Source organism: Phodopus roborovskii, unplaced genomic scaffold, assembly GCF_943737965.1.
Source record: "Phodopus roborovskii unplaced genomic scaffold, PHOROB, whole genome shotgun sequence".
In the NCBI taxonomy this organism is placed as follows: Eukaryota; Metazoa; Chordata; class Mammalia; order Rodentia; family Cricetidae; genus Phodopus; species Phodopus roborovskii.
In genome coordinates, this window is record NW_026126409.1 from 14788699 (window position 1) to 14803988 (window position 15290).

Sequence of the window (15290 nt, forward strand, 5' to 3'; positions counted from 1 at the left end):
GTCTAGCCAAACTGGTGAACTCTAGGCTTAGAGAGATTCTGTCTCAGAAACTAAGATGGATAAAGAAGACATCTGACATTAATTTCTGAGCTCCACATGTACACACATTCATGAGTGAGCACAACCACACATAAATGCATATTACCACACCCCCAACATAACAAAAATACATAAGTTTACATAAGTTTACACACATAGAACACCCAACACACACAAAACCCATACAAAGACAGACCACAGGTGCAAATATAAAACACACACACACACACACACACACACACACACACACACCACACACACACACCACAGCTAAGCTAAGTTTCATTTTTCAGGTGGCAAGAAGAGAGGCAATAAAGCAGATCTTGAAAAAATTAATAGCACATCCTGGAAAATGTATGTTATATGTGTCATGGGATGTCAGTGTCATGTTAGGATACATGACAGAAAAGGAGCTATAACACACAAAGAGGCCAGAGAACCCTGAGGATAAGGGAGGGGACAAAAAGGTAGCTGGCCAGTTTGATATCTCCCCACCAAACAAATCGATCAACTAGTCACACAAAAAATCAAATGGAAAGACAAGGTTCAGACCTATGTTCTGATCTAAAATAGAATTGAAACAAGAACATTGTATCCCTTTCTGGCCATATAGTAAGGTTAATAACCATCCTAAGTTGTAATTTTCTGGTTAGGGCAAACATGGCCAATGACAAGTGGAGTTGATGTAAATATTCAGATAGACCTTTTTTGAGGGGGGCGAGTAATAGTGTCTTAGAGACATAAGTCTGAAGAAAGACATCATTGCTCTACAATCATGGATGTTTTACAAAGGCTGTTTTTATTATTGTTGACTTCATAAGAGGGAACTTGACTGTGCACTTGAACAGAAATGATGGGCCCAACACTGTTCGGCTGTGCCGAGGAGGTACTAGACAGTGTTACTGTTATAGAGAGAGAAACTGTGCTCAGAGATACCCCACAGTCACTAAGAAGCTGATGGAAGACAACACAGCACCCAAACACCTTGTACTGGGAAGTTCGTATTTGGGCAGGACATGTTGAAAATTATTTTAAGGCAAAATCTAAGCATAATTGCTTATAAGTCTTATTGATGTACATTTATGCTAATAGCAAATGCCCCCAGGCAAAAAGAAAACATCTCTTTTTACTTCTTGCTTTGTCATAGCATATAAAACACTTGCAATAAACTTGTATTATCCCCAAATAAGACAAAAAATAGTTAAAAAGTTAAAAAAAAATTGCCTAATGAGTAAAGGATTTATACAGGAGCTCATCCGCAGTCAGCCTAGGCATCCCTCTGGAAACATGCTGCAGGGGAAACAAGTCTCACTTCTAAAAAGTGAAATTCACAGTGTAATGAAGAGATGGCATCTGCCTTTCTGTCACACAGCATCTATCTGTGTAGACAGGTCTAGTCCCTCAAACACCTGACTATTCAATTGCTGCAAATGATTTCCATTTGTCCTTGGAAGTACTGCTTGGGACCCAGAAGGACAAAGAGTGCTTTTTGCTGAGCTGTGAGCTTTTTACTTCTTGCTAAAAATGAGGTAAGTGAGAGATGGTTGTGTCAAAGGTACAGAGTATCAGGAAAGTGGTCAAATTTTATAATTACCTCTTGAATGTAGAAAGGATAAATTGCCTTTAAGGGATCAACTTAAAATTGCTTTTAAGATTTTCTTCCATGAGGTTAAAAACATAAAATAGGGACAAAATCATTCAAACAACATAGACAGACACACACATATAATACATATGTACACTTAACAATCCATAACACGTACAACAAACACATGGACACATAAAAACGCAGACACAAAAATAAGTATACAACACACACAAAATACACATACAACGCACATATGGGCATATACATACACCATGAAAACACACATACACCACAGCTGTTCCATAAAGGGCAGAAGGAAAGGTTCCATTTTCAGGTACCTTCACAGAAAAAAACAAAGGGTTTACAATGACAGCTGCATTTATTCTATTTTGAAAAGCATCCAAAGTGTCACGAGCTTCCTGTTAGCAGTGTGAGCATCAAGACTGAGGGTTCTCACAGTGTGGGACATGGAGGTACAGGGAAGCCTGCTAGAGAGAGATGCAGTTTCTCCAGGCCAGATGCTAATGAGCAGAACCCTTGAATGGAATCTGTTGCTTTCAGGACATGAAAGAGTCCCTCAATTTAAGTTTTACATGTTCATGCAGAATATCTAGAAGTACTAACTACACTAAACAGTTTGTAAAAAAAATATGAAGTTTAGTTAAACTATGTTTTGGACTCATAATGGAATACTCTAAATAGGTATTTTATGTTAAAATGTTTAACAGAGTGAAGGGCAATTTACATATAATTCCTATTTTATATGACAGCCTATTTCCCTAAAATCATATTTGTGAAAGATCACCTTCACAAATGGTCTTATATTCATTAAGACCATAGCTGGCAAAGCCATTTATTACTACATTAATAAGTTGGACAGGGAATTTTAATAAATGTTATACACAATTTTATTCTCTGATTTCATTTTCCCCAAAGGCAGTATATTTTCTCCTTTTTAGGGTCCTATCTAAAATGTACAGATATTATAGAAAAACATACTTCTGAAAAGCTTTGCGGTAGTAGGTTTTGCTTGAAGGTGTGTTTTATATTAAAAATGAGGCCAGCTGTGTGGGTTAGAAATTTTGAGCTGTGTAAAATTTTAAGTCACACCAGTTTGGTTGATATATGTTTACATAAGAACTCTTAAGGATAAGAAATGCTAGATAAATGTCAATTACTGTACATTAAGGAAATGGCATCCTTTAGTTCATCTAATAAAATAAAGGTTTGCAATAAAACTTCAGTACTGAGAGAGCCCAAGGCCGTTTAAGAAGCCCCTGAAATGTCCTCCTGAAAAAACAAAACATTAGCAGGCCAGTGTGAATGGTAGGCTGTATTCATTTCCAAGCATGACATTTCCACTTCCCGGGCCCAGTACCTATGCATGAAGGAGGGTCTGGCTGCCAGAAGAAACGGCTATTCAGCTGCACACAGGTGATCTTGGCTTGTCCTTGGAGTTGGTATCCTGGGTCACACTGGAAGGTGATGGTATCTCCAGGTTCCCGGCTGTCACCATAGCGTGTACCATTCTGAGGCATCCCAGGGTCATTGCAGGTGGATGCGATAGATGCTGTAGAACAGCAAACAACAGCTGGTCAGAGGACTGAGAACCAGGTGTCCACACCTGGGTTATGGCTAGGTATGTGTGTGGGGGGGTGTTCTGCGGAGGCTGCTGTCTCTAGAGTGAAATGCTCATCATAGGAAAAGAGGTCTTCCTTGGGGCAGGACTCAGTGACACACACTTTGCTTCCAAGCTCATGTTGAAAAAATCCTCGGCTGGGCTTTGGTGGTGCATGTCTTTAATACCAGCACTCAGGAGGGAGAGGCAGAGGCAGGCAGATCTCTGTGAGTTTAAGACCAGCCTGGTCTACAGAGATAGTCCCAGGACAGTCTCCAAAGAAATACAGAGATACCCTAAACCTTGTCTCAAAAAACAAACAAACAAAAAATCTTATTGAAATTTGGTCACTTATGTAGTTCTAAATGTCAACTTTACCATATTATACTTAGTATACATTATACACACATTCCCTTCAATTCTGTCCTTTAAAAATAATTAATAGTGTTACATATCACAAGTTAAATGAGTTAATGAAGGAAGTGTAGTCTCAACCTGGAGCAAAATGCAATTGAAAGGTTTCCCTGATGTGACCTCCTCACACAGACTGGGGGAGTGGGCCAGATGTCAGTCTTAGCACAGGCACTGTGGATTCACAGATTACTGTCCAGAGAAAAATGATCAAAATGATCAATTTTACTTTATTTTTTAATCAAACCTTATAATCTAGTCGTTTATTCTTTTTTTAAAAAGCCACTGAAAATACGTTATTGGAAGAGAGAGACGGGTGGAGACGAAAAAGAACAGAGGGGAGAAAAGGGAGGGAAATGGAGAGTTTGAAGAGAAAAATAGGAAGGAATGAAAGCGGATTGACAGAGATAGAAAGAGAGGGAGAGGGCAGAGAGAGTGACAGAGAGAGAAAGAGAGGGAGACGGAAGGAGAGAGGGAGAGGGAGAGAGAGGGAGAGGAAGAGGGAGAGAGAGAGAGAGAGAGAGAGAGAGAGAGAGAGAGAGAGAGAGAGAGAAGAAAAGGGGAGAGAGAATGGGAGGAGAGGAAAGAGACATGATAAACTAAAAGGATTTCAACAGGCTGTTTCCAGGCTGTGCTGCACATTCATAGCTGTTGTGTAGACAACAGTAGGCAGGGAGTTGTGTTCCTGTTAGCAGTCAGTCACTAAAGCATATCCCAGAAATCATGTCACATGGGCAGCTGCTTCCTATCCAACCCAGACAAGGTGGAAGCCTAGGAGCCCAGAACTCACTCTCGGGTTCTGGACCCCAGCATCCCATGGAACTTGACAGCCCAAAGAAAGAGTGACTGTATCCTATTTCTATAACACTCATGTGCTCTTATTATTAGGAGATACACACAAAGATCCAAAGCTTAAGGTTCCCTCCCAAGCCCCCACCTTGTTGAGTCTTTCCTTTCTGGCTTCTGTCTAGGACAATGGAGAGTTACCACTGATATGAGGAGCCTGGGTAAGTTGACATCTCCATTCAGGCACAGGGAGAACAAGGAACAGGCATGCACACCTGCCCTGCTCACTCTACCATCCAAAGGTTTATGGAGTTAATGAGCAGTCTTTGCAATCTACTACTGGATTACATAACACTCTTTTGTATATACATATACACTTACCTATAGATAGTGTGTTATATACACTTATGCATGTGTGTGATATATATTATCATACTTATTCGTAACTAGTTAAATCAATTCACTTAAATGAAAAGCTAGAAAGTACAACTTTTTAAATGGGAGTGGAACTGGGGAATGCAACTAAATAAGTAAAGTACTTGCCTAACATGCATGAAGCCATGTGTTCCATTCTCAACACCACATAAACCCAGAATGATGACACATTCCTGTAATCCAAGAACTCTGAAGGTAAAGGCTGGAGGACCAAAAGTCCAAGGTTATCCTTGGCTTCGTGGCGTGTTTGAGGTCATGAGGCTAATCTGAGATACAAGAGACCTTGTTTCAAATATATACAAATAAAAACAAAAAGCAATACCCGTGTGGATGAAGGGTCTCTAAGCTATGGAGGAGCACCAGTGAACAGAAGACAGAAGAATGTGTGTCATTGTGTAGTCACAGACCAGAGCTCAGAGAGACAGATGGGGGTGGGGTAGAGCCTGAGAGACAACATTGATAGGACCCCGTGGTAGGTCAGGGCTGTGTCAGATGGCAGGCCTACCCAGTGGGAGGCAATTATAGCTTAATGATCTCACACACTGATCTTCACTAACTTCTCAGTGGAAGCAAGGCTAATAACCAAGTTATTAGACAAGGCGGGAGAAAAGGCACTGTGAGAACTAGCCCCTCGCTGGTCTTGCTTCTTGAGTCAGGGGAGCAGCAACTAGCTGTCTTACCCCCACACTACCATTTTCTCACAGGGCTTCATTGCATATTAATTACAGACTCGGGTACAATTCTAGCATGTCAAGAACGAAATTGCTCCAGCCATTTTGCACACATCAATGGGATCATCATGCAGCTGTGTCCACCCTACCAAGCTTTGCCTAGATTCCAGTAATGACTTTCTTGAAGGCTTTCTATAATTACTTGCTTTCCTAGATGGTCACCATGAATTCTGCCTTCCAGAAGTGCCCACAAGGCTTAGTGTTAGATGCTGGTGGAAATTGCATACAATATCATACCAACTCCTCTGGAACTTTCTCCCTTTTCTCAGTTTTATACTTCTGGGAGTCATGTGTGAGAATAATGCTTGAGGTCTTAGCTAGGGGTTCTATCACTGTGAAGAGACACCATGAACATGGCAACACTTATAAAGTATAACATTTCACTGGGGCTGGCTTACAGTTCAGAGGTTTAGTCCACTGTCATCATGGCAAGAAGCATTGATGCAGGCAGGCTGGCATGGTTCTGCAGAAGGAGCTAAGAGTTCTATACCTTGATCAGCACCAGAACTAGACACAGCTTGAACATATGACCTCAAATCTGCCTCCCCAGTGGCACGTGTCCTCTAACAAGGCCATACCTACTCCAAAAAGTTCACACAGTCTAATAGTGCCACTACTGCTGGGTCAAGATTTTAAAAAGGTGACTATGGGGGACGTTCCTATTTAAACCAACACTTACATTATCCATCTCACTGCTGTAATGCTCTCTCTCTCTCTTTCTCTCTCCCCCTCCCCCGTGTGTGTGTGTGTGTGTGTGTGTGTGTGTGTGTGTGTGTGTGTGTGTGAAGTTAATGTGTATGAGGGTATTTGCATCCTCATATGTGTGGTGGTCAGAGATCACTTTCCACTATATATTTTGAGATAATTTAAGACAAGTTTTCATACTAAATTTGTAGTTCACTGACTGGTTAGACAGGGTAACCAGCAAGCCTCTGGGATCATCTTAGCCCCATTTGTAGGTACTAGGAGTACAGGCACTCAGCATCATGCCCATCTTTTTGTAGAGGTGCTATGGGTTGAACTCAGGTACTTTTGCTTGCTCAGCAAGCCCTTAGTTTCCTGGTACATAGCAGTATCACAAGCTCCACATTCTCCTGGTTGTATTTTTAAAATCCCAAATCTCTTATCAATAGGACCATGTAAAAACTTAAGTTACACATATTCTTACTTGAAAAGGGGAAAGCTGGGACATAAAAACAATCAGATCAAAGTAAAAAACAATATCTACAGTACAATAGTACTGTGTTCTGCATCTTGTGATCAAGGTGACAATATCACTTTCCTAAACATTGAAATAATCTAATAATCTGTCCAAATAAGATTAGCAAACACTGTCTGTTCAGGTTTCCTCTGAGAACCACACCCACCCCACCCCCTGAATGTCTCTGCAGGACTGTAGGCTCAGCACTGTCTCATAATAAGATGCTTTCATCACAGAACCACAAAATGTATTCCCCTGTTCCAAATCCATTAACATTCATCCTGAATAAAGACCCACAGAGGTTATGTGTGTGAAATGCTGGCTCACATTGATCCTTGAATGCCCTGTAAGGGTGAGAGATTTGACTCGTCTTTAAGGTACCCATCTCACTTCTAAACTAAATTTTTCCTTAGAGTTTCTGCAATGAATGATGATGCTCATTAACATCCGATGACTTGGAATGTTAAGTGCTCATAAAGTCTGTGTTGTATAATAACCAAAAATACAGCATCTAAATAGCTCTCAATACCTCCAGCTATAGGGTGAGTTATAGTAGGATAGCAACAATTGTGCCTACAAGCATGTTCCTATTGTATGCCCATCTTTAAGGATTATTTGAGATTACCAGTCAACCCATGACTGAGGTTTAGTTAAATTGAAATTGACTACCAACTCTCAGGCTTTTGGAATTGTAAAATAAAAACAGAAGGTTCTCAGGGTTATCTAGATTGCATTAATAAAACAACAGGAACACTTGAGGAAGGACGCAGGAAGCAGTTTTTAAAGATGCTGGAGGGAGTATGTGGGTTGCAACTTCAAAGCAAACATCCTTTCATTCTCCTTAAGTTATGTACAGAAGATATATCTTCCTTTGCAAAGGCCATAAACTTTGTTCCTTACAAGTTTGAAAGCCTCCAACCACAAATGTACTTGGCAGGGATTACCCCTGTGTCTTCAGTTACAGTCCAGTTATCAATGGAGGCCTATTTACTCCTCTTCTATCCTCTGTTTCTGTATGTGATGACAAATCTTTCACCCACTGACCTTTTAAGTGTTTTTGGTCCAGATGGACTTAGGAGAACCTTAATCTTTAATCTTCTCACCATCAAGAAGGAAGTGATGTTTTTTGGTGGTACCCATCCCCCAACAGTTTCACTGGGAAGGGAGTCCTGAGCTGACTGATATTCAGGTCCCTGATTTGCAAGGATTCTTAGAATGCTCCAAGCTCCAGACACGTCCCTTATTACTTCCTATCTAAAGGACTCTCCACCAGCTACCCTGCAGAATCCAGAACCATCCCATTCATTTAATCAATGACTTCACAAGTAAGTTCTAAGTGACAGCAACACATCTGACATTTTGTTGATAATTCACAGCAGTGACAGTATAGACTCTCCCACAATAAAAAGCTGCAGAGTTGTTACTCTTCAAGTAGGTGGTCAATTAATCCTTGGGGAACTTTTTGAAATATAATTCTTAATTATTGAAAAGTAATTTTCCTGTTTTACTGGAATAGATATTAAGAATTTAAGCTACAATATGCTAAATGAATGAAGTTCTCCATATGCTATTACATCATCATTTAAAATGTATTTGTTGGCTCAATTCATAGACTAGGTTGCCCTCCATGTCCATGGCTTCTGTATTCACGAACTTGAAAACTGTGTCTATGTTGGATATGGACACATTTCCCTTGTCATTTCTTCCTGATCCACACACTGTGATGACTGCTTACAGAAACCCTCATTGCACTAGGCATGTATGTTTCTAGACAAGATTTAAAAGGCATTTGAGAGTGTACTCAGTTTTTTCCAGGTACATCATGCTGTGTCAGGGGCTCAACAACCCACACATTATGGTATCTTGGGAGGGTAGAGAAAACAATCCAGAGGCTGCTGAGACATGGAGGGGAAAGTCTGCTTAATGTGTCTGGTTATTGAAAACTCTGTGTGTAGTACTCTAAGGACATAGGATGCTTCTTACATCTGTATGGATATAAAGCATGCCAATACCTGCCCCATTCAGAACACATAGACAAAACTCAGTTTCCAACCTGAATACTAAGTAAGAATTGTATCTCTTCTAAATGAGAAGACCACTGTATTAGGAATGGGCTGAGAGTGTACAACTTACAACATGGTAGTTATGAGGAAGAAAATAGAAAATATTGTTTTTACTATGTGTACACGTGTGTGTGCACATGTGTGTGTGTACATGTATGTATGTGTGCACGCAAGGGTGTATACATCTGTGCTTGCGTCTTCACAGGTACTTGTGTATGCATGTATGTATTACATGCACTCATGCCTATGTGTTCATACAGGGGTGTTGCATTTATGTGTGTCTATATGTGCATATGTACATGTGTATATATGCATGTGTGTTCATAGATATATGTGGAATTGTGCATGTGCATATTAGTGTATATATGAATATATGTCTGTTTGCATATACACATATATTTGTATGTGTGTTATGTGCTTGTGTGAGTATATGCATGGATGTGTGAATGTTTGTATGCATATATGTTCACATAAGTATGAGAATGTGTGTATGAATGTGCTATATATGTGTATACATATGCATGCATATGTATATGCATGTTTGCATATATGTATGTACCAGTGTGTGTGTATATTTGTATATATTTGTACATGTGTGCATGTGTACATGTTCCCAGTCATGTGCTCCTACACACATGCATATCCTGCACCATGACTGGCTCCTATCAGAATGTATCCAGCTTATATAGCCTTGGGACCAATACACATCAGAGTTGTCCTTTTTGGTATACAGATGTAGGTCAGGCCCTACTCATTTCCCTGGGGGAACCACCAACTCATGTTTCCATGGAGACCAGCTTTTCATAACACGCTAGAGGTCTACAAAAATATAAAAGTATTTGTTTGCTCCAGTATCTTATGGAAGAAAAGAAATGAAATTGTAGCTTGTGTGCCCAAGGATTTACATTGGAAGTTATGTATGGGTCACCTCAGGCCAGTAAGAAGATAGTACCTTGTGAGGAAACCCAGAATCCTTGTGTACTTTGTGATGATTCTGGGTGGACACATGAGCAATATGGATTCAGTACCTTCCCTCTTCTGCCTCTGAGGATCTAAGCATCAGGACCCCAGAGGAGAAAAGAGCAAGTGACTGGTCTTTGGGGAATGAGGGTTGAGTACACACACATGAAGTATGAAATTGGAGATAAATTGGTAAGGGCCTAGGTTGAGTGTCATAGTGGAAGATGGATGCCTGCTCAGCCTTCACTAGTGACAACACTTAGCAAAGGAGCTGTGTGTCCCTAGGACCCACACTAATGCCACCCACTGGGGCATGCATATCCTAACTGAGCTAACTGGGAGAGAGTGAGGCCCACAACTTCCCTCTCAGTGTTTGAGAAACCTAGATTCCAGACAAGACACTTGATCTTCATGGAACAGAGGGCAGTCAGGGGTGTCAGAAGAGTCACTGCAAAGGACAAGGGCATTCCACTAAAGAGTCACAAGACAGACTGTTAGGTCTTTAATTCATCACCACGGTGAACACATTGTTCATTCGCCACCTTTGGATCTTTGTGCATGGCTCCACCTCCCAAAATCAAATCCTGGCTGTTGTCCATGGCTGCCTCCTTTCCATCTCACACATTCATTGAAGTGTGACCTATCCCCACAGAGAAACATCTCTCATTCCCCACTTGTCTCGGTTCGATGACAGAGCAAGTAGGAGTTTCCTGTTGCTGGGGATAAACCAGGCACTCACATGCTGCAGAACTCAGAAAATTAGATTGAATAGGGTATTGATAACCTGTCTCATTATAGTTACTGAATAGTCACTACTGCAAGCCTGAGAACACACACATACACACACACTCTGCACTGCCAAGCCAAGATGGATTATTTATGGGATTACACATGAACAAGTAATTCTGATGATAACTAGCACATATACAACCAGTACAATATAACCCCAGATAAGCATGAAATAATAATTGAGTTGAATTAAAAGAGGGGGCCATGAGAAGTGCTCAATGGTTCTGAGCAGTGGCTACTCTTGAAGAGAACAAAGGTTTGTTTCCCAACATCTGTATAATAGCTCACAACTGTCTGTAACTCTAGTACAAAGGAAATCTGACACCTTCTGATCAGTGAGGGTACCAGGCATGCAAGGAGTGCACAGAAATATATGCAGGCAAATTATGCATACATATAAAATTAAAAAAAAATCGCTTAACAAAACCCCCAGTACCAGGCATGAGAAATCTCCTTTGAAGCAACAGGGCAGTAGAGTACAAGGGACTCCAAAGCAATGTAGGTTGTTGCTCATGCCCTTGATTGCCTTCCGGAAGTTGAGGGTAAGTCCTATCACTGAAGACACCAAACATTTAGAACCTAGATCTAGCAAGTGTCAAGCTGTATCTGACCTGGTGATCTATTTTCCATATTTCCAGAAGGTTCTATGAAATCTTCCAAGGGAAGAAAACATTCAATAGTCCTCCTAGTTGTGATGTTTATGAAACACAACAATGATCAGCATGGCAAAATATCCCTAAAGATGCAATAGTGTCAATCATATCTTGGCATTAACCAATAGCTACTTAATTGGACTGGAGGCCTGTTCACCAGGAGAGAAGTTATGCCTGGTATTAGAAATCTAGTTGACACCTGGAGCTACGGAATTATGGATCTTAGAAGGGAGTCTGACTTTGTTAAACTGCCATAATTTCTAAATGCATTCTAAACTTACCCCTCATCAGAGGAGCTTCTTTCTGTGTGTGTGATTAAAGATTTATTTTACTTTTAAATTGTGTGCTCTATGTGGATATGTGCACAGGAATGCAGTTGCCTCAGTAGGCCAGAGACGTGAACTGTCTTGGAGCTGCAGTTACACAATTGTGAGCTACCCATTGTGGCAGCTGGGAACTGAACTTGGGTATTGGGCAAGAGCAAAACATGCTTTTAACTTCTGGTGCAAGGGTACTTCTCTTTATAGAAATAAAAACCGTTACAGAAAGACACAGCTTGTGTAAAATTCAAACATCAGCTGACATGATGCATCCAGATCCAGTGGATTCATTAGTACCTAAGGACAAGGGAACATCTTGGAGGAGGGGAGGAAGAGAATGAGGAAAATGGTGAGGAGGAAGTGGAGGAGGAGAAGGAGGAGGAGGAAAGATTGTAAAAGCCAGAGGACCAGGAAGTTGAGTGTGAGATTCTGTCTCCTAGAAACTACAGTGAACTACCCCTGGGCTTCCTCAGCATCATGACTACCAAAGCAAGACCTGAACAGTGACAACACCAAGCAGCATCCTAATACGGAAGGAGGAATTCTCACAGGACCACCACTAAACAAAGAACTACAGGAAATTATGGAATGACCAGAGTGAGATAGTCTTCCTTAGGGATGAGCCAGCCCCCTAATTAATTATCTAATACCAATTGGTTAGTTCTGAAATACCTTATATATAATTAACACCAAATAAACTTGTTAGGTTGTTTTTATATATTTATGCACATAAACACACACACACATATGTATATGGGATGCCATGGGAGGGATTAGAGCAGTGGTTCTCAACTTGTGGGTCATGACCCCTTTGGGGGTTCAAGGACTCTTCAGGGTGGTCACCTAAGACCATCAGAAAACATAGGTATTTACCTTACAATTCATATCAACCACAGAATTGCAGTTATGAAGCAGAAATGAAAATAATTTTGTGGTTGGGGGTCAGCACAACATGAGAAAATCGTATTAGAAGTTATAGCATTAAGAAGGCTGAGAACCACTGGGTTAGGAGGGAATATGGAAGGGAATTGAAAGAGGGAAATGTTGAAACTATATTTTAATTAAATCTTAAGAAATCAAAATAGAGAAGTAACCATTTGCTTTGGCAGAAACAAGAGAAAGCACGGGTATGACAAGGGCTGTGTGCACTGGAGGGGAAAGTTCCTTTCTGTACTTGGCTTAAAGAGTCCACAAAGCATCCTGAGAGGCCACCACACTCTAGCATAAAACAAAATAACATCATTTGGTTTAGTAGACCTTAGAGCAATGTTACATGCAAATTGAGGCTCCTGAGCAAAGGAATGAGAGCCCCCTGCAAGTAGGAGAGGTATGTGGGTTCAGAGAGGAGCCAACACTTCTGGAAGCTCCAGAGAAATGGCCCAGGTCACAGAAGATTCCAGAACAGAAACTAACCGACACATTCTTCACTGTGCATGATTAAAGTATGATGAAGCAAACTCTTACAAGGAGTTGTACAACACAAAGCAATCAACTGCTGTCTGCTAAGATACCTTGGTCAGCTCTGCAGAGTTACACAGGGAATACATCTAGCTCTAGATTGGGTGACACCTGATCCTTCTCCAACACACTGAATTCATCCAAATGATAAAAGAACTGATTGCTGGTTGACTGGGGTTAGGAGTTGGGAGCAGATGGGCCTTAGAAGCAGATTAAAGTACCTACCTGGGGGGCCTTAACTAAGAGAAAGATGATCCATCTGTTCATGACCTTGGTGTCAATGTCTGGGTAAGTTTGTGAACAACACTGTGTGGTCTCTCACATAAAGGGAACACTCCTAAAACCACCGAGACTCAACCTACCTCAGAATAAAGAATTTTTACATGTGACACATGATGAAACTTTCATAGCTGTGTAGTCAGTACACAGTGTTTGCTCTTTCTTTTGTGTGTGTGTGTGTGTGTGTGTGTGTGTGTGTGTGTGTGTGTGTGTGTGTGTGGCCCAGCTGTGCACAGTGAATACATGTTTTGCCTCATCTAATATTGTTTTCATTATAGGAAATCACACACACACACACACACACACACACACACACACACACACACACATTTAATTTCAAAATTCAATGTTGTCAGAACTTGTCATACCGCTCATGCATTTCTGAGTGTTCTTTTGTGGCAGTAGCTCTGGTGATTTCATGTTGTAAAATTTCTGTAACTGTTGACACATTTGAAGAGACACAAACACTGCTGACAGCAACAGCCACTGCGGGTCACCGTGGCTGCCTTCTTTGGATAATAAGCATTTAACAACCATGGAAGCACACAAAAGCCCATTCCAGTGAACACAATTACTATCACCCAGGAGGCTGGTGCTGTAAGCTGAGAGAAAGACAACATGAGTAAGTAAAAGGACAAGGAATCCGCAGACAGATGTATACAACATCCTAGAACATGAAAGGGTTTAGCTTGTGAGAGGAGAGACAAGTGTTAAGATACATGAGCAGACAGGAACGGGGGCACTGGTACAAACAGTGCTAGACATGTTTAGGGCATATCCCCACCAGTTCTTTGGGCTGATACTTCAACATGCTAAATTCTTTCTTCTTTCTTTTTCTCTTATTTGTTTTTCTTTTCATATGTGTGAGGAGGTGGGTAGGTATGGGTATGTATGTGTGTGTGGGTGGGGGTTATGGTTGTGTATGCATGTGTTTGTGTGTAGGGGAGTTGGGGTGTCCAGGGAGGCCAGAGGAGGATATCCGGTCTTCTAGAACTGGAGTTACAGAATGCTGTGTGCCTCCCCACATGCGTGCCGGGAAACAAACTCTGGTTTCCTGCAAGAAGAGCAAAGGTCCTTGGCTGCTGCCCCATTGCTCTATCCGTGTAAATTCACATTTCAGATCTTGCCTGTTGGTATGTGCTTCCTGGCTATGAAGATACACATTTCAGCATCTCTACCATATAGATGTGTATATCAAGATTTACATCTGAAAAGCTTCAAGAAATAAATTAACCGCTAGCTGTAAGGATATCATTAAGGGCAAGAACCCAGTAGGAATCCTACAAAAATGTTTCAAGATAATTAAGAAAAGACTACTGCAGAAGGTTGCTTATTTATCTGTTAAGCTAGGTTGTATCCCAGTCCCCACCCCAACATACATGTGCTTTTACTTTGGCACTGAGCTGACACTTTTCTCACTTAACTTTGCAAATAGCTATCCTTGCAATTTCCCACTGGCTTAATCATGCTCCACAGTTACATTCTAATGGCATCATTCATACATTGTAACATTAGCCCTTTATTTATTTCAAACCTGAGACTTAACAATAAGCCTGGAAAGCCAATATCTCATCTAGGGGAAAACATGTGTAAGTCCTTATCTTTCTATTCTTATAAATAAATACAGTGATTGTTTCTACATGGGATAATATGTGTCTGTTCAAATTAGATCATGTCAAACACTGGGCACAAGAGATTAATAGTTGTTTTTTTTTTCCTTAAAGTGGGTTTCTCCATGACATATTCATAGGTGTGAATCATTGTGCTTTGCAGACAGTCCCCTCCCCATTATGAACTCAAATGAACATCTCACAAAAGGCAGCTATTAATATGCAGAGACAAAATCTTAGCAATTTTCATTGCATCACATAAAAAAAAAAAGAAAAAAAAGAAGAAAAGAAAAGAAAGGAAGGAAGAAAAAAAGGGACTTCTAGAAAACCAAATATACCTTTGCTATTT

General features: G+C 40.8%; 1 protein-coding gene across 1 annotated transcript in view; it reads right to left on the bottom strand.

Annotated features, from left to right (window-relative positions):
• Csmd1 (CUB and Sushi multiple domains 1) overlaps positions 1–15290 on the bottom strand; it is a 1460794-nt gene that overhangs the window by 168788 nt on the left and 1276716 nt on the right. The window contains exon 27 of the mRNA XM_051182080.1: positions 3006–3197. Coding sequence (XP_051038037.1) covers positions 3006–3197 — 192 coding nt within the window. The remainder of the gene's footprint in view (positions 1–3005; positions 3198–15290) is intronic.